Here is a 26,403-nt window from a genome sequence, read left to right as displayed (position 1 = left end):
AAATGTGTAAAATAAGAGTGATGCACCGAATCGCTAATAGTAGGGAGATGCACTCCTCCTGCTTTAGCCCCGTGGAGCGAGGCTTCCGGCTGTAGTAGAGACAAGACTGTGTACTCATCAGCCTGCATTCATCAGACCTGTCAGGACACTGGTGCTGACTAGGGCTCAGCGGCCAGGTGTCCCTGCTCCCTCACGGTCGTCCCATCCATTACAGTCAGAGCTGAGAGAAATCTGGCCGTAAAATTAGAAACCAAAGACCCGCAGAATTGGGGTCAATAGACTGTACATTCCCCTTCAGATCAACACTGCTGAGCACTTGCAGCTTGTCTGGCACACTAAAGATGGCCACGTTCGGCTTCTGACGAACGATCTCGTAGTAAAGATCGTGACGAGTGGTGTGAGTCTTGATGTAAAAGGAAATGACATCATGTAGGTTTCACCCTGAAAAGTAATTTCCTTGGTTTTAAAGAACTGCTAATCCCAAAATAATTGCATCTGTCTGGGTTTTCGGGGGCATTATTTAGTCTCCCAGGTACTCTGTGCTGTGCTTTTATTAATGGATGATCTGATATCCTCGTGTCGGTGTTGTTCCCACATCATCATAATAAATGTTGTTCGAGGTTCAACGTTGCAAGTGACCAATCACATTGTTGTGACGTCCCCCTTTTGTGCCTTTGAAAATACCGCCTTAAAAAAAATCTACTTCACTTGCGAGAAGAGAAACCGCTTCTGTCCGCCCATCCAGGAACTTAAATTCTTTGCATTTCAGGATAATTGTCTTTAATAAACTGTAAGCATTATACATGTTGTCCTTACAGAGGCGGTTTCTCCTCGCAAGTGAAGTAGATTTTTTGAAGGCGTTTGTTTTTTTTCGAGGTCGCGGATGACGTCAGGAGAAGGTGATTGGTCACTTGCAATGTTGAACCTGCAGTAACATGTACTACAATCCTTCACATAAGGTCTCCACTGAGATTAAAACATTTTTTTCTTGTAGGGGAGATCTTTTTGTGAAAAACTAGCTTTGGCACTACTTCCTTACTTGTGGGACTATATTTGTTTTTCATACACAATGATCAGTCGTTGCTCATGTACAACTCACCATTCAGCTCAAAGCACACTACATTCACGGTGCGATACCGGCGGTTGCAAAAAGATTGTCTGTAGGATGTGACCTCTGACTTAGACCATTAACTCATCAGGAAAGTGCTCATTCAAGTCCATGTTGAATAAAACGACTTATGGCTGACAAGTCATTAACAATGAGCGTGTGGTTTCACAGTCTGATCCACACCTCACTCCTCGCATCCGCTTTTCACAACAGCACAGTCATCAGTGGATTTTGCAAATCAATTGGTGATGTCGCATTTTTATGCTTTCTAAGGTTTTATGAGTCAGTTACAATTTAGCGTAATTTCACTGCTAGGTGTGACATAACTGGCAGCACGATGACAGGTAAAGGGAAGAAAAAGTATGTTTCAGCAAAATAATTGGGCAGCTCAGGCCAATGAATGTGCTGTTGCCAAGCAGAATTTCAAGTGTAACTGAAGCAAACAGTTACTAATAGCTTGTGTTTTTCTTGCTATTAATAGTCTATTTTCACGCTTCATATGCTCACCGCCTACTCTACCTGAGCCTGGTTCTGTTGGAGGTTCCTTCCTGTTAGAAGGGAGTTTTCCCTTCCTACTCCAAAGTGCTTGCTCATAGAGGGTCATAGGGTTTCTGTTTTCTTTGTATTATTGTAGGGTCTTTACCTAACAACATAAAGCGCCTTAAAGTGACTGTTGTTGTGATTTGGAGTTATACTGGATAAATTAAATTGAAGTTAAATTAAGACCGGCAGCAGGATGCTGAAGTGATGCTGGTTGTGCAGGACTCAATAGAATGAGGGGTGGGAATTTAAAAAATAAAAAATGCCAATGAAAATGTTCAAGCAACAGTAACAAAGATAGTAATTCATGGTAGACCAGAACTTTCCCTCCTTGCACAGTGTGGGCGCAACATTGGGCCAACTGACTGACCGGAACTGACCAATCATGTTGTCTGAGTATTTAGTTAGCATTAACTAAGAAGTTAGCTAAAGCTATTGAAAATGATCAGAAGCAAACCAACATGAGTAACCTAAATTTGACTAACAGCAAACCTAACTTGATTATTAATTTTTGAAATATAACAAATATTAAGACTTAAAGTGCAATTGGTCAGTTGCAATATTGATCCTGGGCCAACATTATTGTGATGATGCCAGAACAACATGGGAAATGTGCCCACTGTTGGCAGCAACTACCTAAAACTACCTGCATACTAACCTGAAGATGTTACAGTTCAATGAATTGGCCAGATTAAACATCAGAAATCATGCAAAAAATAAATGAATGAATAAAACACGATATATTGGACATGTTTCATGAGTACAGAAGCAGGAACACTGGAATGAAGCAAAAATAAATAAAGGTGGTGGTAGTGAAAGACAATGTTTCTGAACTTGTCATTAAGCATCCTTTAGCTGCCATCTCATGTTATCTCAGGGGGCAGTTTTATGTGAGGGATTATGAATGTGTTGCATGAATGAGGCTTGTAGTGGTGTTGAGTGCTCAACTACATTAGAAAATCTCTATATGAGAACTTTAACCTTGTTTGTATTTATAAACCATTTAAAAGGTGTCGTTTCTGCTTTAACTCGGCGGTACATCGATACTACAAGTGTTTGCTTTGCCTTCCTCTGCATCTGTGCTCAACTAACTGCAAATCAGCAGACAGTAATATCTGAGCATATTTAAATTTGGTCTGCTGTTGCATTCGTTGTAGGGTGCAGCCATTTTAAATGCTGCCCATTTTACTGTGGTAATATATTCAGCCCTTGCTTTCAAATCGAATGTGGGAATTTACCATTCGGAGCAAATAGCAGGTGAATTAACTTTTAATTTCTCATCTTTGCCTCAGCTGCCATATTTGTGAAGGGGGCTTTTGGATCGTGATTAGAGTAAAAGTGCATTTTCTCTGTGTGCGTGTGGGTGTGTGGTGGGTATTGATATTCATTCAATTCAATTCACCTCCAGTTTTTTCCGCCTTGCTCAGAAGCTGTGCTGACTCGCTCCCTGGTGACACTGAATCTTGCAAGCGATCAAGAGTCAGTCAATATCTTTGATCACGATTTCACTTCTGTGCCTCTACAAAGCCAATTTGCGAGTATGTCTTGCAGAAAAACAGCTGTGGGATTTGGAGTTTCTCCCTCCCACCTCATTGTTTCTACTTCTGGGTGTTCGTGACAGGCACTCACACAGCGCCAGATAAAGTCTGAACTTTCCTAATTAATAAATGCATAGATTAGATTCAGCATTAACCACAGACAGAGATTTGATGTGTGCCTAGGCCTGTCTGACTTTGGTCTCAGTTGTTGTGCCTCTGCTTTCCAAGCCTTTGTATGATGAGCCAATATGTACTAAAAACAACCAGCAGGAAACCCCAAACAATGGCTGAGACAGCCAATTTCCATCGCTTCTCTCCCAATCGGTCCTCCTCTCTCTTCCCTCCAGGGAGGCTGTTAGTCTCTCCTGGGAGCGTTTAATGCTTAGACCACCTAATCAAGGATAAAACTCAATGGAGAGAAAGGAAGGACATAGGAGAAAATAAAGAAGAGAGAATTATGTTCATGTAATTACGAGAATAGTTAGAAAGATGAACGAGAATAAGCAAGTGCTTAAGAGAGATGGCGAGTCGAGGGTCATATAGAAGTCAGTGTTTTAAAATTGATTTTTATTTTTATTTTAAAAGGCTAAAAGCGTCTTGTTCAAATGGGTATCTGACACATAACCCTAACCCTAGCCACCTGAATTTCTCATCTTTCCCAGCATTTCTAGCCAATGATTGTCCAAAAACATTTTTCCCCACATTCATTGATCTAAAGTTATCGCTGATAATGCTTACTTTATTTTAAGATTTTTAATGAAGACAGTCATTTTAATAGCATGCCAATTCTAAAACAAGATATTTCTCGGGTATACCCGAAATGACCAAAAACAACTCAAATGCACCCATTATCCAACGTGACATAGCATGTAAGCTAGCTACTGTGTCAGCTCTTTGATCCTTTGTGTTTTAGTGATTATGCAAATGGATAAATACTCAGTTTGTGAAACCTCCACTAGAAACAGTCGATTGATCAGAAACCACACACCGTTATCACAACAAACTAAATAAATAATTGTCATCAGCATCAGTGAGTCTGTGATCAGACCGGGAGCCTGCTATGGTCCGCTTGGTCCGAGTGGCCACGTAAGGAATGACTACTTAGCCACTGGGTCTCCAGCTGCCTGCAGTGGAGTATATATATAGTTGTACAATGTAATGCAAAACTGTGTGGTCACAAAAAATAGGCAGGCATGCGGATAAAAAAGGTTTCTCGTGTGAGGATTTGGGACATTATAGTACTGTGTTTATATTAGAGATGGCACGATACCACTTTTTTATGTCCGATATTGATATCATAAATTTGGATATCTGCCGATACCCATATGTATCCGATATATAGTGGGGTTTGTTTTTTTTTTTGGTTTTTTTTTTAATCAATAAAACTGTTTTGTTTTTTGTTTTTTTTATATATATCTTGCTGCATTTTTTATAAGTTCATACTCAAGTACTCGTACTCAAAAAAAAGAAAATAGGGAACCACCCTCCGCCTTGTGATGCTTAATCGACGTAATTGACTTTAATTTAATGCACGTGTATAAAAAAAAATGCACAGAAATCAATTATTTTTCCACAATAATTAAATAGATTCAACATCTTTCTTCTACAGAATTGCAGACTGCACAGATGGTATCTTCCCAAAGGAAAAAGTACTATAGCTTACTAGGGTATATTAGACTTAATAGTTACTATATTCAGTAATGGACTTCAGATGAAAACTTTGGGTGTAAGATTCAGATAATTATTTATTAAAAGCTAGACATTTTAATTGAGAATAAGAAAGAAAAGTATGTCTTTGTGCCCCCTTTTCCCTGTTCATGCCCTATCGGCCCCCCTGGCTAAACTTTGCTAGATCCGCCCCTGCACAGTTACCAGCCATCAGCTGCGTAGAAAAAGATCCTGGTGTAGAAAGTAATATTAAATAAATTCTAACAACAGCTCATCAAGCTTAAACGTGCTGCTGTTGTTCAGCTGCTGGTTTCCTCTTTCTGGCTTGAAGTGGGCGAAAAACAAACAAGAGAGACGGACTCGCAACAGAAAAGCTGATCATTAATCAGTTTCATGATTGAAGTAGCAACAGGAGAGGGAGAGAGAGAGGCAGTCGCTCCATATATCCGTTGTTAAACTTAACGTGGCAATGCTTTACAAACATTCAGAGATGAACTTACACACTTACTTTACTTCTCTGGGGTAGGTTTCTCGGAGATGAAATGCCGGTTTGGTAGCGAGGCTCCAAATACTCAACCAGACCGCTGACAGGTCTGGTTGAGCGCCACAGCCGCTCTATCACGTGACTCATACTGCTCCGACATGCTAAGGTTATGAGCTGAGTTACGCCATGCCGCAAGTTTTGTGCAGTGCTTTTGTGATATTTAATGTATCGGATTACATTTTTTTCATTTCTCTCCGATATCGGATCCAGTAATTTAGGTCAGTATCGGACCGATACGTAATATCGGATCGGTCCATCTCTTGTTTATATGCAGTTCAATATGAGGAACAGTTCAATAAACTACAAAAAACTTTCTTTTCTACATAGCTTTGCAGACAGTGAAGTTAAGATAAGTGCATGGGAGTGATTCCTGGTCTGCTTCTTCTAGCACTTTTGCATGTGCTTCGTCACACATGAATATTGTATTACGCTTACATATGATACTCCATGATACTCCAAATCATAGCAGTTTTTTCTCAAATTTCTTGGTAATAACAAACTTATGGAAAAGGAAGACTTTGCCAGGTTAGACAGAAAGGCATCCTACTACCAACTTGTTCCCATCTGAGGGTGTCAGATACTGATGCTTGACAGATGCATGTGTGAAGTCTGCTTTAGTTTTGGCCTTAGACTGTGCACAGCAATATTGAACAACTAGAGGTAGTGAGATGGTCCTCTTTAAAAGACTCATGATGCTTTAGGGGGGCTGGGTGGTAGAACAAGCATACAGCGGTTTGTTTCCTCAGGGGTGTTTGGTACTCGGCATACTTTTGATTTTGCTGATTCATGTAATATTCACTTGTCTTTTACTGTCTTTTCGTTACTGGTTTAGACTCTAAAAGTACTTTGTCAGGTTTGGGAATAGATTGCAGCTCGGGTTAAAAAGGCCAAAGGCCATATATGACAGATTGGAAGAGAGACCCATCTCAGTATTGCCTAACCTGGTGCGTCACAGCATGGGACCCCAAAGGGCCCCGGGACTTTCCTCTGAGAAGTCAGCGGCTTTGATAAAACGCCAGGTATTTGATTTGTTGGAATGAGAGCAGGCTTTTCCATTTTGTTTGCCCTAAGGTGAGATGGGAGTGTCTGTACCTTGGTTGTTGAGAGGTTTTAATTAAAACCACAAGAAATGTCAAAGGAACACCCAAGTTCTTATTAACTACCTGAGAAAAATGACTGTGTACACAGTCGTTGGTGTATCCTCTTGGCACGAGGCGTACAGTAGCTCGTGACCTCCCTGAGGCTGGGTGTGTGTGACCTCCTGATCTCGAACTATGGATCTTTTTGCTTTTAAAGCAAAGTGGATAACCACTGTTTATTGCACTTTAGGGAATTATTGGTATTTGCTAACAGTGCAGGTAAAAACAAAACAAAAAAACAGGTAGCTTTACTGGGTGAGTTTTTGCAGCATTTTCTTTCTCCACATTTTGTTTTTCTCTTAAACACAGTACAATATCAAAACCCCAGCAACCCAAACCTGTCACACTAAATATTTTCCACAAGTAACAGCCTTTCTGAAAGCCCACATAGTTATTCTTTGCAACTTCAAGAGATGTCACAGCACAAAGATTTGCAAGACCACAAGGTGCTGTATAACACGCCGCTGTGAAAACCTTTTTTTCCCCCCCGTGTTTTCAAGGACAACACACTCAGAAAATACTACCATCATCATTTCTTCTTCAGGGCAGGATACTTGTAAGTGTCAGCTAGGAAAATTACAGTCTGATTGATTACACCTCAGTGCATCAGGAATCAGGATGGAGGGCCGTGGCTCTGTGCTTTAAAACAGGGTGCTGGAGTAGGATGGAGGGCATTGACGGTGCAGGAGGAAAGGCAGTAGGGAGGTGAGGGAGGGAGAGAGGACGCCAAGTGGGAGAGTCATTAAGGACATGAGAGGAGACAGGGACGGTCTGGCGAGGACACCGGTGAAAGTGCTGATGGTTGCAGGACACGCCGCTTTCCCTTTCCTGTGTGTGTGTGTGTGTGTGTGTGTGTGTGTGTGTGTGTGTGTGTGTGTGTGTGTGATGGGAAGAGATCTGGGGGGAGTGAGAAAACACTGTGTGCAAAGTTACACTACAAGTCGCCGCCGCTGGTGTCCTAGATAGTGAACGGCCCATTTGTTTTAGTGACGTCACTAGAGCACTACAGTGCCTCAGCACCCTTTGGGATGGCGAGGACGCAGACGGTGGCAGAGATTTAAGCAAAAGGGTGAGGCGTTGTGAGTTCTTATGAAAGCCGGGCGTTTGACCGAGCGAGACGGTGCGGACTGGGAGGAAAATGAACGACAGAAAGAGAGGTGTGGAAATCTGCTGACTCAAGCACTGTGTCGAAGATCATGGGGAGGGAGGATGTTATTTGTGTTGCGTTTTGAGAGCTCGCCATGACTCTTAATAGGGGTCACTAGTGATAATCTGAAAAGCTTGAATGCACACATGAACAAAGTCACCGCACATGTGCTTCCTATCAGCTCCTCCTGCACAGCAGTAAAGATGATTAGTGGAGAGACAGAGATTGCAGTACACGACTATAGTGTGTGCACGCTTATCTCTTATACCCAAACATCCTATCTTTAAAAAAAAAAAGGTGGAAACTCCAGGGTGACCCACACACGCGCTGCAAACTTCTTTATGCTCCTTCAGGCAGATAAACAAGTTTTTCCAACTCAAGTAAATTGGCTGCATCTATGTGATCAATAGAAGAAAGCAATGGGCGTGTGTGTGTTTTGTTTTGTTTGTGTGCCGCCCTCCTACTGGGCTCAGCAGATTCAGCCATCCAGAAACTTGGAGGCTACAACAAGCTCAATAGAGATTCTCCCAGCCAGGGGTGTCTGCATCTATTTTTTTTTTTTTGTCACTTTTTCCCTGTTCAATAGCGGCTCGGGTTATTGATTTGACATAATGCTGAGCTGATTTTTTTTCTTTTTTCTTTTTAATTCCACTTCCAACTGTAGCCTTATGCATAGCAGGTGTGTCCATGTATGCTAAAAAGATGTGCATGGAGGTGAAGTAAGAGACTCAGCTTTAGGGGCGTCAACCATGGCCTCTGAGCCAGAATCGTCCCAACTCCAATCTGGCCTGCTGGAGGGCTTTGGAAACTTTCCTAGTGACGAAGTGCTCCTCTGTGGCCTTCATATTACACCGAAGTAACCAAGTATTACATAAACATTTAAATAACATCCATCCATCTTCTTCCGCTTATCCGGGGCCGGGTCGCAGGGGCAGCAGCCCAAGCAGAGAAGCCCAGAACCCTCCCTCTCCCCAGCCCCTTCCTCCAGCTTATCGGGGGTAACACCAAGGCGTTCCCAGGCCCGCCAAGAGATAATCTCTCCAGCGTGACCCGACCCCTACAGTGCCTCCTGCGGGTGGTGGGTCTGCAGGAAGATGGGCCCATGTCCCTTTAGTGGGCTGTACCCTCCCAGGCCCCATTGCGTAAGGCCCGGCCACCAGACGCTCACCCTCGGGCACCCTCCCCGGGCGTGGCTCCAGAGCGGGGCCCCGGTAACCCTGTCCCGGGCAGGGTGAACTGGTCCCTCAATGGTCTTTTCATATGGGTCTTCTGAATCGCTCTTTGTCTGGTCCCTCACCCAGGACCAATTTGCCATGGGAGACCCTACCAGGGTGCAAAAGCCCCCAGACAACATAGCCCCTGGGATCCCTGGGACACACAAACCCCTCCATCACGATAAGGTAGTGATTTGCGGAGGGGCATTTAAATAACAGGTTCCCATATTCTTCACTATCAACAACAGAAATTTCTATGATTTATAGTGCGTCTATACAAAAATAACCCCAAAAATTGGCAAACACTGAGTTAGCAGAACTTTAGTAATTTTACATATATTTTTCTTACAATTTAAGCCCAGCGAGTCACACTAAGAGTCTTCTTCCATTTACTACAGCAGTGTTTCTTTATCATGTGGAAAAACTGAGATGTACTATTGTACTTGAGCCACTTTTTTTTATTTTTTTTATTTTTTAATATTTAGATATCGGAAGGATTCCATGTGTGGTTAAACTTAACTGGTTTCACTGGTTTGACATCCCTATTTGAGAGGGTGATTTATGGTAAAATTACTGCTACTGCTATCAAAGCTAACAGTAGGAAATAGCAAGAGTGAGATGAGTAGACTCAGAGTGGAAAAGCGCTATATAAGAACCAGTCCATTTACCATACGAGGACCTTAGGGTCATGTTCACAATTTAATAGTGGGGCATTGGTGTGGACGCTCTAACAGTCTGTGGTGGTTGTTTTCTGAAGTCCTGTTATGAAGCTTGAGATGAGTGTTTTCACCGTTTCCTTCTCGGCGTTTTGAAACCATATTTGATCAGTGATCTGCAGATATGAATGAACAATTGTTGGTTGGCAGCTTTGCTTAGGGTCATAAGCCAGTTTACTAGTGCCAGTCTTGTGCTTGGATAAATAGGGAGTGTTGCATCAAGAAGAGAATCCGGCTTAAAATGTTTTCAAATCAAACACGTGTAATCAAGAATGAGATTTCCAAATCAGATGAGTCAAGGCCTGGGTTAACACAGGCAGTCTCCAGTGCTGTTGACAAGTAAGCAGTTTGCCGATGGAAAATGCACTACTGTTGGGCAAAAACAAAGGAAGAGGAGGAGGGCGGAGTAGGCATGTTAGGAGGCAGTGAGAGGAAAGGTAAGGTGGGATGTATGGACTCCAGGCAGGAGGAAGACCACAGAGAAGATTAATGGATGGAGTGAAGGACATGTAGAGGGTTGGTGTGACAGAAAGGGAGTGTAGCACTTCTTGTATTACCAGAGCTCTATTTAAAAAAAAAAAAAAAAAAAAAAAAAAACTTAAATGAAGACAAACAGCCACACAAACATCAACTGTTACAAAAAACATCATTACCATTAAGTTATGTCCTCAAAACCCCTCTTAACACAAGGCCTGATGAGCTCTACACCGCCATTAAAGACCACCGCTGTTTCTTCTTCACTGATCATCAACACACCCACAGTGCATCCACGTTTACGTGTGTGTGTGGGCACAGTTGCTTGTGAATTGGTCGTGAAGCTCCTAATCTTCCGTGAAATGGCAGAAGCCCACGTTTCCAGTCATGCACTGTGCACACTGAATACTACCTCTCTTATTTAGCTGCTTTTTTTTTTTTTTAAGGTAATCTTGTTTTTACAGCATCTCTACTAATTGTTGCACCCTTTCTCTAAAAGGCACTGCCTGTGAGATGTAATTTTTGCTTTTTCTTTCTCCACTAGTTTCCCTTCAAGTGCCAGGTTTAATTAGTGGGACTGTAATTAGCCCTGCTGGTGCCACCACTCTATACTGTTACTGCACTTAAGACATTACATTTAACTCTATCGCTGCTTTTGATCTCTCATCAATGTGCTCTTGCAGCAAAAAAGCAGCAGATTTCTCAAGAGATGTAACAATTTTTTTTTATTTGTCTTTGGTATATTTTTTATTTATTGTTATAAAACCTGGTTTTGCTAAAAGAGAAAAACCTCCGTACTCTTCTATTAGGTTTGAACACATTTCTGACAAACTGAATGCATTTGGTAACACCTGGCACGCATATGTAAAATGAGTTGACGCTTATTAGCTACATATACATCTCTCAACAAATTGATGCATTGTTAATTTTTATGAGCGCTAAATGGAAGGTACAGGGGCAGGAGCAGCCTAAGCAGAGAAGCCTGGGCCTCACTCTCACTAGCCACCTCTTCCAGCTTTACTGGGGCAACGCAGAGTTGTTCCTAGACCAGTCGAGAGAGATAATCTCTCCAGCGTGTCCTGGATCTGCCCTTAAGGCATCTGCCCGGGAGGTGCCTAGGAGGCATCCTTGCCAGATATCCAAATCAACTCATCTGCCTCCTTTTGATGTGGCTTCCGAGTGACTGAACTCCTCACCCTATCTCTAACAGACGAGGCCTGCCACCCTTCAAAGAAAACTCATTTCCATCGCTTGCATCCGCAACCTTGTTCTTTTGGGTACTTCCAAGAGCTTGTGGCCATAGGTGAAGGTAGGAAGGTAGCTTCGCTTTTCCACCCAGATCTCTCTCTCTCATTCCCACCACTTAACACTTTGCTGCACACTGCTCCAGTGTGAACTGGAGGCAACAGAACACCATCATCTGCGAAAATCAGAGATGATACTTCGAGGCCCCAGAACAGTCTAAATTTAATGTATTGGTGACTAAAACCTGCAGTGACGACTGTAGCTAGGATTATCGATTAAATCGGGAGGTGTAAGAAAACAGAAATCATTTGACTGCAGTGTGCTGTCTAATGACCTCTAGTGATAAAAAATTTTATCACTAGAGAGTAGTGGTTATCAGTGATCCAGAAGTAAAGCAGTCCATGAAAAATCAGCCTCGGCAAGCAAATCATCAGAAGACCAAAATCATCTGAAGGTGCAGTGGAGGTAATACATCATCAGAGTTGAGTAAGAGAAGATTTCAAGCTTTTGAAATGGGTCGTAAGTTTGTTTGCTTGTTCTCAGGTGTCCAATATCATCTCAGACGCCTGAAATAATTTAAAGTCGTTGCAAGTGCCTTTAATTTACATTAACCCTCTGAGTCATAACCCTATCGTAGCCCTATATTTTGGAGGTTGATCATCTGGATTATTTGGAAACAATGTGAGTGTCAGAATTATAAATTTCTTTGTCTCAATTGCCAAGACTGAGGAGAACAATGGGGGTTAACAAAGTCCCACTGTGACATAAAAAATTCAGCAGTCAAATCTGATGAAATCGGCTTCAAACCTCTGCTGACTTTGCCCCAAAGTAAGAGTTTAAATAATAATAAACTTTATTTAATGTAGCACCTTTCAAAACAAAGTTACGTGCTTCACAAGACGAGATGGAACTGATGAAATGGCACGTAACTGAGACACACTTAACAATTGTACAGCATTAAGAAAGGAAAAGTAGCAACACGAGGAAAATAGAAGCAAAACAACATAAACTAATTAAAAATAATATAAAATAACGCAAGGTAGTCACTAGGAAGAGATGGTGACACTAAATAGGATTACAACATAAAAGTAGCTCAAACTGGAAGCACTGAGAAACTGTGCTTATAGAAACGTGTTTAGAAGTGATTTTAAAAGGCGAGAGGGTCTGCGTTGATCTGATCTTCTCAGGGAGATTGTACCAGAGAGTGGCCATCCTAACAGAAAAGGCTCCCCATCATCTTTAGTCCTCAAACCAAGAGACTGTGGGATGGCTAGTAGAGCCTGGCTGACAGTTGTTGCATTCCCTCAACAAGTTCATGAGAGTTGTTTCTGTCTATGCAGCTACCCTTGGAACAACTCTGAAACCACGTCTTTATCGATATATACTGAGGTTTCAAAACTCCTCATTAAGGGTATGCTCTTGCCTTTATGAGGCAAAGAGTTAATATGGTCTCTTGTTGTGCATCAAATTAACCCCGAACAGTATCTGGAGATGAACTGATCAAGTTCCTACAAAGTAGAGTCTTAGTTATCTGCACACACCGGCACGGCTTTCAGTTCAACGATTGGGCGCTTCTTCTTGCTGACGCACTCCTGAGATTCACGGGTAACTTCTTTCTAAAGTTATCGTGTTAATAAAACAAACTCTGTTGCTTTTTTCTTCAAACTTTTGTGCAGTTCTGAGCTTCAGAAGAGCTCCGTTACCTAACAATGTCTGCTGAGAAAATGAACTTTAGCTTGAATGATGTTTCCACTCCTCAGTTTGAGTACAAAGAACAGCTCTGGATAGACCCGCTGGAGGAAGTGTGAGACTATCCCAGCTACGACACTCTTTGCACTCGTAGTTCCCGACAGATAAACGTCAGGAAAATTAAGTTGCTCCTGAAAACTGTATTCAGGTCGGTGTTTCAAACGGTGACTCATGTTGCTTGGCTTCCTCACTGACCTCCAGACATACTCATCATCCACCAAGACACGACTGTTCCTGTGAGGCGAGGAGCCCACACACGATTAGCCTTGTCACCTTGTAGGCAATGCTATCACACACAGGCACGAACAGATGTGCAGCCACAAAAGTTTAAGTGCGGAGAAATAAATATATATAGATGTATTTAATCGTATCCCTTAATCACCCACCCGACGTCTCTTTGTGACTCAGTTCCTTTCACACTTTGATTGGATTTGGAGGCTAAATAGTTGATTGCGTAAGAGAAGGAGAAATATAGGGTTGGAGAAAAAGGGAGGAGGAGGAAATTGAAGAAGGGAGCAGAATCCTGGGAAAGATCTGGACTAGTAGCAGGCCTTTTTTTTGTGTGTGCGCGTGTGCTCATGTCCACGCGTCTGTTTCCCTCCCATGCGTTTCTGTGCTTGCATAAGAGCAGCTTTCATTCAACACAGCCTGATCACGACTCATTCTTCGTGTGTTAGTCACCACCTTTCATGGAACTGGGCTTGCAGTCAGTTCTGACGATTTTGTGCATGTGTGTGTTTTTCACAGAAAGTCAAATTGAGCACAGCAGCCAAAAATAATTCCCCCGTGGACTCTCTGAACTCAGTCTGGCGATAAGTACGCCTAACTGCCTCTTTTTTTTTATTCTCTACAAACAGGTGTTAAAATATATATATATTTTTACTTTATTTCAGTCAGACACTCCAGACTGCCTCCTCCCGGCTGAAGTAGCCCTAAAGCCAGAAAGTAAATCCAAAATAACCAAAGCTGTTTGTACTGGGCCTGAAAGCTGTAGAGAAGATTTCACTACAAGGATCAATGATTCCTGTGCCGGTTGACGTGGTTGTTCATTGACTCTCTGTACACATTGGCAGCTTCACAAAGAGATGAGCAGTAACTCTTTCAACTTCACTGATATCATATAAGGTGACCTCAGTAAGCTGCACAGAGCACACTCGTGTCTACCAACCAGGCCGGTTTATTTTTTAATTTTTACTTCTTTTTTTATTTGTAATGCCAAAGGGAGACGAGATGAAAAGGGTCTGTTGGCAGATTACAGTGCTTCTGGATTTGAGCCTCAATTCACCATTATTTATTTTATTTAGATACAGAAAAGTTAAAGTTTGAACTTTACTTGAACTCTAATCTGAAAATCAGATGTTTTGACAGCACTGCCCTCTGGAATTGGTATACATTTTGGTAGATTTTTGAGTTTTTCCAAACCTACACGTGTTGTCTAAATAGCTCAAGGTGAGAAATCGAACTGGATTTGACTGTTTTCTCAACTGCCTTTAACATCGCACTCGGAGATTAAAATGAAATTGATTTCAAGTTCTGTTAATACTCCCTGTAGCGTTTCCTTTACTCTTTAAAACCTAGCACAGAGTATTTTGTCACATGACACTCTGTCAGGTCTGTAACAGGGAAACACCGAGCCGACTGTGCAACTCTGCCAAATAAAAATGACAGGTCCATTATTTGGACATATTTTTTGGATTTACTAGACAACATCAAACTGAAAACTTCAGCGACCAAACCTAATACCACCTATTTGTCACAATACTTTCAGTTCATTCATATTATTGAAAGAATTATTATTGAAAGGAATTCCAGATTTAGTAGCTGAACAGTTTCACAGAATGAACCTAATGAATTATGAGGGCAAGAACAGGAAGTGTATATGTGTATGCTGTCTAATTTTCTTACTAATTTTCAAGTTTTCCACTTTCCCTTCGAATTCCCAGGTATCTGGATTGGGCTAACAGAATTCTTTTGGGGTGAATCGGACCTTAATTTACAGATGAACATTTAGATGAACATCATGCTGTATTCTAATAAAGCATGCTTTATTAGCTCCACTTTACAGGCAAGGACGTAATTTCAGTAACGCTTTGCTGTGTTTGCCTGTTGTTTCAGTCACATTTGTAGTAGGTGGGTGGTATATACATTAGAGATGGTACGATACCACTTTTTTATGTCCGATATTTTTATGTCCGATATCATAAATTTGGATATCTACCGATATGAATCCGATAGTGTTTTAATCAATAAAACTGTTTTTTTTTTATATCTTTCTGCATTTTGTATAAGTTCATACTCAAGTTTAAAAACAAACAAACACTAAAGCTATTCTGTTATACCTGTATGTAAAAAGACTGCATACAGGTATAACAGACTGCACAGATGGTATCTTCCCAAAGGAAAAAGTACTATAGCTTACTAGGGTATATTAGACTTAACAGTTACTATATACAGTAATGGACTTCTATACATTTTACACCAGATTAAAACTTTGGGTGTAAGATTCAGATAATTATTTATTAAAAGCTCGACATTTTAAATGAGAATAAGAAAGAAAAGTATGTCTTTGTGCCCCCTTTTCCCTGTTCATGCCCTATCGGCCCCCCTGGCTAAACTTTGCTAGATCCGCCCCTGCACAGTTACCAGCCGTCAGCTGCGTAGAAAAAGATCTTGGTGTAGAAAGTAATATTAAATAAATTCTAACAACAGCTTATCAAGCTTAAACGTGCTGCTGTTGTTCAGCCGTTGGTTTCCTCTTTCTGGCTTGAAGTGGGCGATAAACAAACAAGAAAGATGGACTCGCGACAGAAAAGCTGATCAGCTGATCATTAATCAGTTTCATGATTGAAGTAGCAGCAAGAAGAGGCAGTCGCTCCATATATTGGTTGTTAAGCTTAACGCGGGAATGCTTAACAAACATTCAGAGATGAACTTACACACTTGCTTTACTTCTCTCTGGGATAACTTCCTCGGAGATGAAATGCCGGTTTGGTAGCGAGGCTACAAATACTCAACCAGACCGCTGACAGGTATCGCACGCCACAGCCGCTCTATCACGTGACTCATACTGCTCCGACGTGCTACGGTTATGAGCAGAGTTACACCATGTCGCAAGTTTTGTGATATTTAATGGATCGGATTACATTTTTTTCATTTCTCTCCGATATCTGATCCAGTAATTTAGGTCATTACCGGACCGATACGTAATATCGGACCATCTCTAGTATATATATGTAATTGTGCTCCTACGTTTCTTCTCTGCAAATGTTTTATTTGCAAATACTTGGTGACAAATGGATAATTGAGCGATAGATTCGGTGAACTCCAGCTCCACCATCTGGGACTCCAGCTGGTTACGCTAGTGCTTCTTCTGCTCGGCAGCTTCAGCGAGCTTGGTGTAGCAGCACGTGAATCGGCACCACATCTGCTTATGGGTATGGTTAGAGTGACCCTTTGGCCTTCAGCTCGCAATGGATCTCCAGAGCAATACGTGGAGTGCTGCCACCAGCTGCAGTCCAAGATGATGGAGTTGGAGTATGTCCTACCAGTGGGATAAGATTCTGATATCCCACTGATAAGTCTGATAAAATCCCTACCGACCGAAACAAGTAGGGAATGGTCAGGGTCACATGGTTAGCTTTGACTGTTCTTCTAATGTAAGAGTGAGAGGATTGTCCACTAGCAGATTGTGCGCAGTGGCATTTTTTACTCGAATAAACAAAAGACCCTAAACAGAGAAACACTGAAACTCTGTAGGTTACGACCATGTGTGTCTATATATTGAGTATTGCTTCTGTGGCAGACACACAAAAATCAGTAAAATATTACAGGGCTCAATACGTCAGTTTAAATTTACTGCAGTTTGCTCCTGTTATCTACGAAGTTCCAGCCTTGGCATCTCCTCCACACATAACCTGACTAATGGAGGGAAGAGAAAACATGCACACAAAAAAGCATGCTTTAGGTCAGCATAGACGCCATGGTGTTTCTACGGAAACCAGCAACTTGTGTACTCTCGAGGGTCGGATGTGGAGAAATGGATTAGAGAGGAAGACGTATGGTAGCTCTGTATGTTGCACTGTAGAGGTGGAGGGGAGGCAGGGAGTATAGCCGTGATCTGAATGCATCAATAATGCATGAGGTTGTTCTCCGATATGCTAACATGAATTATTTGACAAGCAGTGCCGACCTGCTTCTCCACCATCTAGTGTCTATGCATCTTCTCACTGTCTCCTCTATTCTTAGACCGTTTCTCTAAATCTGAATCTCTGCGTCTTTTTCTTGGAACTGTCTTTGCTGAATAATCTGGGGCTCAGCGGGTTTCCGAATCTCCCACTCTGTCTCTCTCTGCACCAAGTGTTTCTTCCCCTTTTATAGATTTTTTTTTTCTTCTCCCCCTCCTTTTAACCATATCCATGCATTTTGTGTGGGTTCTCTCTGCCTCCGCCTCTGTATGTGAGACCGAGGGAGAAAGGCAGGCTGTCGTCAAATGGACTTTTGATGAGGAAGAAAGCAGTTGGCGCACAAGAAGAGGCAGAGAAAGGGAGCTTATGAAGTTTATGAGCTCTTTTTCTTGCCATCTCTCCTTTGTTTCCTCTCTTTATCTCTGTGACCATCTTGTCTAAGTTTCATTTTTATCCTCGGTTCATTGCGACTCGACCAGAATACTAAACGGCGTCACAAAAACAAAGCCAAGGACAGTATCCCGTCCTTTCTGTTATTTTCTGAGTACTTTCGTGGATAATGTATGGACACGCATTCAGCTGAAAGGCTCAATCTGTTTGTGGATCACCAGGAAAAACAAAAACAAGAAAACAACAATTTGAAAGCCATTCAGCAAGCAGCAAGAGCGAGTCTGCATTCATGCAAGTGGTTCTGTGAGACTCTATTTAAGCGCAGCTGTGCTTTGAGCTAAGTGGTAATATCACCATGGCAGCATCCTGAATTTAAGCAGGTATAATGCTTGGCATGTGCCAGAGATGCTCATGGGAAGTGAAATGACATTGCAGCCATTCAGCCTGCTACTGAAAAAGACAAATTACGGTCTGATAATGGCACCGCAAAGAAATTGATCATGTGAAGAACATGAATGTTGATAGCAGACCTCATCGCTGTCGAAAACGACTCACAATGCAACAGAAATCTGCTCTCCATTAAACGTTACAGAGGGTTGCTGAAATGTTCAAGTGCTGTTCTGTCCTTGAAGTTGCATTGTTGTAGGGCGGCTTTTTAGATTTTAATCCGTTGCAGTTTTGACTTCCAGCTTATTTTACAGCAGCCACTTGCCAAGTGGTTGGGAAATTCACATTTTTCACTTCCTTCGAGAGGTTTCCAGATGGTTGCAGACCAGTCTCTAGGTCCGTGTAACTGAGGTAGAGAGACAAAGACTTTGGTTAACAAGATCTATTTGAAGGAAATACATTTCTGAAAGTTTGTCCCCGTATCGCTCAGTCTATTTTCAGTAGTGGATGACAGTGTCTTACCACTTCCCGGAAGCAATCGAGCAGCAGCCATGCTTGGATGTAGTGCAGTCCACAAAGGAGAGATGGGCCCAAATTTTATCAGCTTAGTTTTAGTTTTTACGTAGATTTTATAGGCAAAGTATTAACTGGTTGAAACAATAGCTGACAGATTAATTAACTTTTTTTTTCTTAATTCATTTTTTTATTAAATATGTCAGACTTTGTCAGGAATAACCCAATGATGCTGTCAGACTTATTTTGATGCCAGTCTAAGCTATTCTTACATTAACTACCCTGCAGCTTCCTGGCCTTGACCTCAACTTAAACTTTAATTGTGACCGTAACATCCCTCCAATACCAGACCGAAAATCTCCAAATCAATGGTTAAGTTGTTGGGGACTGAATTTCTGTCCACAGATGGAAGTTGAATCCCTATAGTGTGAATAGGGGTTTGTGTGTGTGTGTGTGTGCACACAGGCAAAAAAAAAAGGACAAGAACCAAATCACATTCTTTATGCCTTTTTAAACAGTCCCAGAGGCCTTGGAAACATCAGTGCAGCTGAATCCAACACATGCCTGCAAGCGTGTTTGTGCTCACAAACCGCACATGCACACACACCCTCTCTTAGATCCTCCGACCAGCCAGTCAGGGCTGGTTATTTGCCAGATAAGGAATTGGCAAACTGGCAAATCTCAGATCATTTTAAGTCAGTTGGACAGAGACGGCCTTAAAAGTTAAGATGCTTTCAGGAAGCCCGAGGCCTGAGTTCCCAGAACTGTGGATAATAGCCAAGACTCCTTCCACAACAACGAAGTGAGGAAGACGTGGTAGCAGAACTGTTCACGAGAGACAAAATGTAAGTTTAGGTCTCAAATGTATAGACAGAGGCCAGGTTAACGTTTTTCTAAAGTTTTTCCAGTCAAAAATTGGATTCAGGTCTCCCTGCCGGTCTATAGTGGTCTCAGAAATCACCAAAAACATAAAGTAGCCACAGATGAACAAGTAACGTGGATGAGTGACAAAACGTTTTTCCCACTGAAAACACTACGTCAGGATGAACAAAATCAAATTTTTGGGATAAAGGAGCCACAGATGTATTTCATTTCATCTCTCTCTCTCTTGAAGAGGTTCAGGAGCCACACGTGCGGAGGACATTAAAAATATTACCCGCAGTTTATGAAAGTAATTAGTTCCAACGGAAGAACTGATTTGTTCTCATGTGAACTGAACATCAGCTATACTGTAGGATCATTGACTAATGATGGGAGCTCATGTTTTATAACCTTTCTCACATCTTTGAAAATGCCATTTCAGAACTTATGCAATTAAGATGCTTGGAATAATAAAGCAAAGCATGCTTTACATAAGGCTAAGAAACAAGCCAGATGTATCTGATGTCACTGGCTGAGTTCTGTAGTAGTAATTGGAAAACGAGGAGGGAAAAACGTTGCAGTGGTCTCAGCTGATTCCAATTTTTCTCAAAGTATGACTTGCCAATACAGATTTTTGACAGCTTACGCAAAAAATACTTTCTCCAACGCAAAACATTATTTTGATAACAAAACAAATTATTAAACTTTAGAATTTACCCCAAACCTCAGAAGTTACAGGATCTTCTCTCATTAAAACAATTTTTAACTATTAATGTACCTTACCGTACAAAATAAGGTGCACCTATACTGGCTTGTTGCTGACTCTAAGATCCAAATAGCTTTAGCTTTGCCAACTTTGTTAGCTTCTTTAAAATGGCCATGTTCAGCTGGGCGATTTCAGCGTCTTATTTAATTTGTTGTCGTGAACATTTCCTCCGCACATCTTGGAACTTTGTGTCTTCACTTTAAAGTAATGTTATGCTAACATTATGTTAGAATGTGGCTATGAATGTTTTTCTTCTCCTTAGCAAGGTAAAGCCATTCATTCACAATTAGGAATGCAATACGGTGCCTGTTTTTGCCCCTTAAAATGATACTGCAGCAACTTCACAGAGCCTGGTTAGTGTTTTATGTGCAGCTGGTTTAGTGTGTCACAAATAAACATATGTGGTGGTACAGTCTAAAAGTTTCAGTGTTACTACATGTTACATGCAGTCGGAGGGTTGGTGGGGCTTTGCCGACTTTCTGAGTGGGAAGTGTGACAACTGTGGGGTCTTTCAGTTGAAAATTACGACTTAAAACTCTGTATTTCCAGTGTCTGACTTCAAATGTTATGCAGCATTAGCACTGCTTCACACTGTGTGGTTTTTAAGTGCATGCCCAAGCAAATGGTCTGTTTCTGTACATAATAGTTCTTCTACATGGCCCAGGGCCTTGAAAGTCCTTCAAATTTAATGGGTGCAACATATAATGCAGTGTGGAAACTACCACACCTTGGTTTGAATGCACATACCTGTGGTTTACAGCCGCACAGGGCTTAGCTGGACAGCACCTTACTAATTCTTAAGTCAAGTCTGAAGTTGAGGACAGCTTGTACATAATGGTTAAAGTGGGATTGTTTGCAATGGAAGTCAGTAACACTGGTTTGTTGCTCTCTGCCAGATTGATTGAGACCTTTTTTTTTCTCCTAAAGTAAATATGCATGAGCTGCCAGGACCTACTCGGAGACTGTGGTCCTCCCAAAAGTCTGGCTCATCCAGCTCTAGCCAGAAAAATCAGAGATTCAGAAAGTGAATAAATAAAGTGCTGCACATTATTAATATTTCAACATTCAGAAACTCTCACATAGGGAGAGGAAAAAGCAAAAAACAAACAAAGTTAGCTGACCAGCAGCGGACAGTAGCAGCTCCCAGGTGCGAGAGAAAAAGCAGTCATGCTGTGCAAAAACCTCTTCCTGGAAAATGGAAAGTACAAGGCTTCCCACACCTGCTCGGTGACATCAGATTTGTCAAAAAGAACAAGCGACTAGTATTTAAGAGTTGGCAGGATCAGGTTTCTTTACGTCACGCTGCAGTGGGAAAATGTTCAAATATAAACAAAGCTGTCAAGAAAGTCTAAATGACAGCAGTGACATGATTTGTCACTGTCATGAGAGGACTTTTAGCTCAAGATTTGATCTCATTTGCAAAGGGCTGTTTGCATAATCGTTTATTATATTGTGCTGCCAATCCTCTCCTGCTTCCCAAAGGTTAATGATTTGCTTCCTCTTGCCAGTTCTGTGTGAGCTACTCTAAAGGAATCCTAAGAAACAAGAATAGAGAAGTTAATTTTTAGACACAGACTACATGCGCTGGAGGCAAATAAAACATGAGTATTTGGTCATCGCAGTGAAGTGTTTGAGTCAAAGCAGATACCACTGTGTACTTGATATTAAAGGAGACTTCCATATAAGCCTTTTTTAGTGGGTTTAAACTGTTATCTGTCTGAGGTTAGTGTGTGTGTTTAGGTAGATACTGTTTTATGTCTCCAGTTATTTAAATAGCCCTTATAACAGGAGAATTCATGCTGCAAATATGGCACGAAGTGTTTTTCTGTCCAGTTTTTGAAGAGATTATGTGCAGATATTCAAGTTCCCAGAGGAGGAAGCCTAATGACTCCAGTAATACTTTATATCCAGATAAAAATCTCAACTTGGGGACTATGTAGTTGGTTGATTTGGTGGTCAGATTCCACATTTAGGTCACTGAGAGGATGAATCCTTGAGACTTTTGGGACATCTCCTGTCGCGCTTGCTTCAGAACCTGTAAAAGGTTCGCACACCACACATGAACAGTAACAAACCTTTTCTACAGATTTTTGAAAGCATATTCATTTAACTTAGTTTTACCCAAAGGCAATAAAACATGCAGGTAGCTTCCTCAGTTTGTGGCGGTAGAATGTTTAGGTGCCACAAAACCCCTGGAGACACATGCTGTAGAACACATAGTTACCAGGTCATCTTATACCAGGTTATAAGATGTTCCACCCTTACTGTTTGATATTGAAACTATAAGCCTGGCCTGCAAATCCATACAGCTACAATAGTTGGGCAGCAGAAGTGTTTCTGTCAAATGCAAATTGGGGAAAAAGTGTTATAAAAATACTGAAACAGTAGCGTTTGTATAGCTACATGTAATATATTTTATTTATAGATCGCCAAATCAAAACAACAGTCTCCTCTAGGTGCCTCATATATTATATGAATTCCATCAATGGTGCCAAATTTGAAATTGTCAGTAGATAAAGGTAACGGAAAAATGGACTTGATGATATCGTTCTTGAGTAAATACATCTGTGGCACGGTTTTAAAAAAAATCCTGTGAAGCCTGCTTTTCAAGCTAATGCATTCACAAGGTTTTCAGTAAACTTGACCTCTGATTTTGACCTTGAAGTCACAGATTTTTAGTAGGTACATCTATGGTGTCAGTTCCTGCTACCAAATCCTATGTCAGCTAGTTCTCCAGTTATGTTCCCAAAGTTGCCTGCCTGCCCCCTCGCCCAGCAGGGTGACAACAACACTCTAAGCTTTTCAAACTGAGGTGTCAAAATGAAGCCAGTGCACAAGTGCCCTGTGCAGGCCACCAGGTGATGATAGCTGGGGTTGGAAACAGACGTCTGGTCCTATAGAAATCTATGAGAAAATGTTTTATTGACCTGACCTTTGTAAACACTTAGCTGCTGAATTTATGGGATCGTTAATTTTAGGACCTACTGAAATCTATTTTGTAAATCTTGCTCATGCCATGATTAATCGATTGTGGTAGTTTTATTTTTCTCAAGTGGTTTCACATTCAGACCAGTCCCTCCTCGTCACATCTGGTTTTTTTCCATGACCAAGATCACGATGACAGAAACTCATCTTGGGGTTTTAAAACAGGACTTCAGTAACTGTGTGCGTCTTTTGTATCATCTGTGGGCTTTCCTCCGTCTTTCTAATTTGGCTCTGTGTTCTGTCAGAGCGCCACCCCTTAGTTTGACAAGGTCATAATTTCAATTTGTTGACTTGGTTTAGGACCAACTGTCTTTAAACTCTGTGACATCCCCATCAGCCCGTAGCTGTGTGGGCGCTTTTGTAGCATAGATGACACTCTGAGCATGTCACCATGCTCCGCTTTGTCCAACTGTAGCCTCACAGATGTTGCATCAGCATTATGCTTTACTGATATGCAGTGCAATCCAGCTGTACATATGCTCAGTGTTGATTTTGTAGAGATTTGAGGTAAAGGCTTTGGTCTGGCTTTGTATGCCAGCACATTTGATTTGTGAAGAAACAATGAAGATGCAACTAAAGTCCTGACTTTCAGCTTTGATTCAAGGGACTAAGCTTCAATATTGCATTAACTGGTGATGGGAAAATATTAATTTGTTCAATTAGATTTCAGTCTCTGGAAATAGTGGGGACCGTGTATAAAAGACAGGCTGGAATTTCTAAATGGTTGAAGCTGTATTTTTATTCCACCACTTAAACCTGAAGCGGAGAATCAACACTTTGGTTATGTTGGATTGTTTCAGTTCAAATCTGTTTTACAGAACTAAACTTATGTCACTGTCCATTTCCAGACTCTTACTGTAAGTGTTTTTGGTTCATTTGCACACAGCCTTTTCAACCATCTGGGATTCATACAAGCAACCACATTAACAAATGCGGTGTAACTGAAATAATTCCAAGATGATTCCCAAGAAAAACACATCCATCGAAGGATTAAGCAGTGGGAAATGTATCTGTCAAAACTCCAGTAAATCCAGCCCTTTTGTCTGGGTTCATTTGTTTTATTTTTAAGTTTGCACTTTGCAAGCCTTAAATCAATCAAGTGTTAACTTTTGTTTTTCTTATTGCAGCGTTTCATCCAGTACCTGGCCTCCAGAAACACTCTGTTTAACCTGAACAACTTCCTGGATAAGGGAGCTCTGCAAGGTAAAGCACACACAAACCCCTGTGAAGATCATTCACAGCACAATTTCCTTTCAGAGAACCAAATGGGGTTGATTTGCCTCGAGGTACATCACTCTGAACACCATAATGTTTCTGATAATTAAGAAGAAAGTGTTTAAAAGTCAAAAGTAGTGTCAAAATATTATTTATTACTCACACTGAGGATATTTCTTTCCCTCTGACAGTTTGTTTTTTTTTGCTCCACCAGGTTATGACATGTCAACCTTCATCAGGCGATACAGTCGCTACCTGAATGAGAAGGCCATGTCCTACAGACTGGTGGCTGTGGATTTCACCAAGATGAAGAGAGGGTACACACACACACACACACACACACACACACACACACACACACTCTGTCATCTTTACTCTTCATTTCACACTTATCTTGTCACACAGCCGGAGACGGTGTTTATCTTTTGGCAATGCACTTAGAGAGAAGCAGTGGACAAAGACAGAACTAGCAGTTTCTCTGCAAAACCTCAAACTTGGACAGCAAACAAAGTTTTTTCAGGGTTTTTTTTGTTTTTTGTTTTTTTTTGTTTTCTTTAAAGTTTATCCTGCAAGACATTTCAGACAAAACTGAACATTTTTCTGTTGCATGCATGTGAAATATTGCAGAAAGGGAAAAGCGAAAATGTTGCATCCAGCTTGCTGAAATAAAGAAATAAGCAATTAGAATTAGGACGGGAAAAAACAAGCACATGAAACACAAGTTGCAGATAGTTTTCAGTCAACTTGAGTAGATTTGTGGTTTTCATAGACTGCACATTGGAAAAAAAAATGGACTTCCGCTCCTGAAAGCTGGAGCTGAGCGATTGATAATAATAAATTCTAGAAAAATACTGAATGAATTGGAATCGCAGTATTTCACCAAGAGAATGAAACTATGTAGGAAGCATATAAAAGGAGAATAACAATGGGCCCAAAAGTGTTTCTGTATCTGGCTGTAAACATGTTTACGTCTGCTTTAAAGTTGAATATTTTAACGTGAAAGTCTCATTTTTGGGCCCACTCAAATGGCCACTAGAGGAACTGGAGATTTATGGGGTATTCAGGGGTTTTTGGGGGGGGGGGTTGTTCTTTTTTTCCTCTCTCTCAACTAAACCTTTAATTGCAGCCGTCGTATGCAGATTATGACACTTCATTTGTGGTATTTTAATCCCTCAGCTAAAGCTTTACAGCCTCCCTGGAGCCCTGTGTTTTCAAGTGAAAGTGGGTGCATCCTTTCTGAAGGTTTTGTGTGTGTACACAATCATTTCAATTTCAGAAAGTCCAGCCGCGGTGGAATGACACTGAATCTGTGTCACGCTGATCCAGCTGAGCAGAGTCTCATTATTTATCAGAGAGTGTTTTCAGTCTCCCATTTGCTGCACCTCAAAAAAGCACTTTGCACTACTGAGGATGCTTCAGTATGCAAAATATCGGTTCACTTACTACATGCTTCACATAGTTTTGGATCATCACTTCATTCCTTTTTTGTGAATCCTCTTAATTTGCATCAGAATTTAAATTTTGTCCACAAGGTGCCCGCTGTAATTGTGTGTTTGTGTGCGTTTTTGTTTCCTGTTTTGTCAGTATTGACGGCGTGATGCGCACCATGAACACAGAGAAGCTGATCAAGACGCTGCCCATCATCCAGAACCAGCTGGACGCTCTGCTGGATTTCCAGGTACCGAGTGTCTTTGTGTGCTACATATTTGCGCGTCCTGTGTCAGCCATGCTTCGTTCACTTTCTCATCAAAATGTAAATTGAAACAGTTTGTAAAGTTTTGAAATGCATTGATAGGAGTATTAAATAAAAAAATGACACTATGGGGACAGATTGCACATCTAAGTGCGAGCGTCTAGGAAGGGCACAGGAGGACTGGGTGGGGACTCATTGGTGAGGGTGCTGTGGTTTGTGCCAGCGAGCTTCAAAGAGTGATAAAATGGATGGTTTCTCATTGAAATGCATACTGAATGTGTATTGAGGGAGTGTGTGTGTGTGTGTGTGTATGGAAGTGATGGGGTT

The 26,403-nt window shown here is 41.4% G+C and overlaps 1 protein-coding gene across 6 annotated transcripts in view; it reads left to right on the top strand.

The window, feature by feature from the left end:
* Positions 1-26,403, top strand: part of si:ch211-200p22.4 (phosphatidylinositol-binding clathrin assembly protein) — a 109,796-nt gene that overhangs the window by 32,794 nt on the left and 50,599 nt on the right. For all 6 annotated transcript variants that reach the window (XM_040012571.1, XM_040012576.1, XM_040012575.1 and 3 more), the window contains exons 3-5: positions 24,296-24,371; positions 24,598-24,700; positions 25,968-26,061. In XM_040012571.1, the coding sequence (XP_039868505.1) occupies positions 24,296-24,371; positions 24,598-24,700; positions 25,968-26,061 (273 nt within the window). The remainder of the gene's footprint in view (positions 1-24,295; positions 24,372-24,597; positions 24,701-25,967; positions 26,062-26,403) is intronic.

This window comes from Simochromis diagramma, unplaced genomic scaffold, assembly GCF_900408965.1.
Source record: "Simochromis diagramma unplaced genomic scaffold, fSimDia1.1 OVJJ01000612.1, whole genome shotgun sequence".
NCBI classification, from domain to species: Eukaryota; Metazoa; Chordata; class Actinopteri; order Cichliformes; family Cichlidae; genus Simochromis; species Simochromis diagramma.
This window is presented reverse-complemented; position numbering and strand designations above follow the sequence as displayed.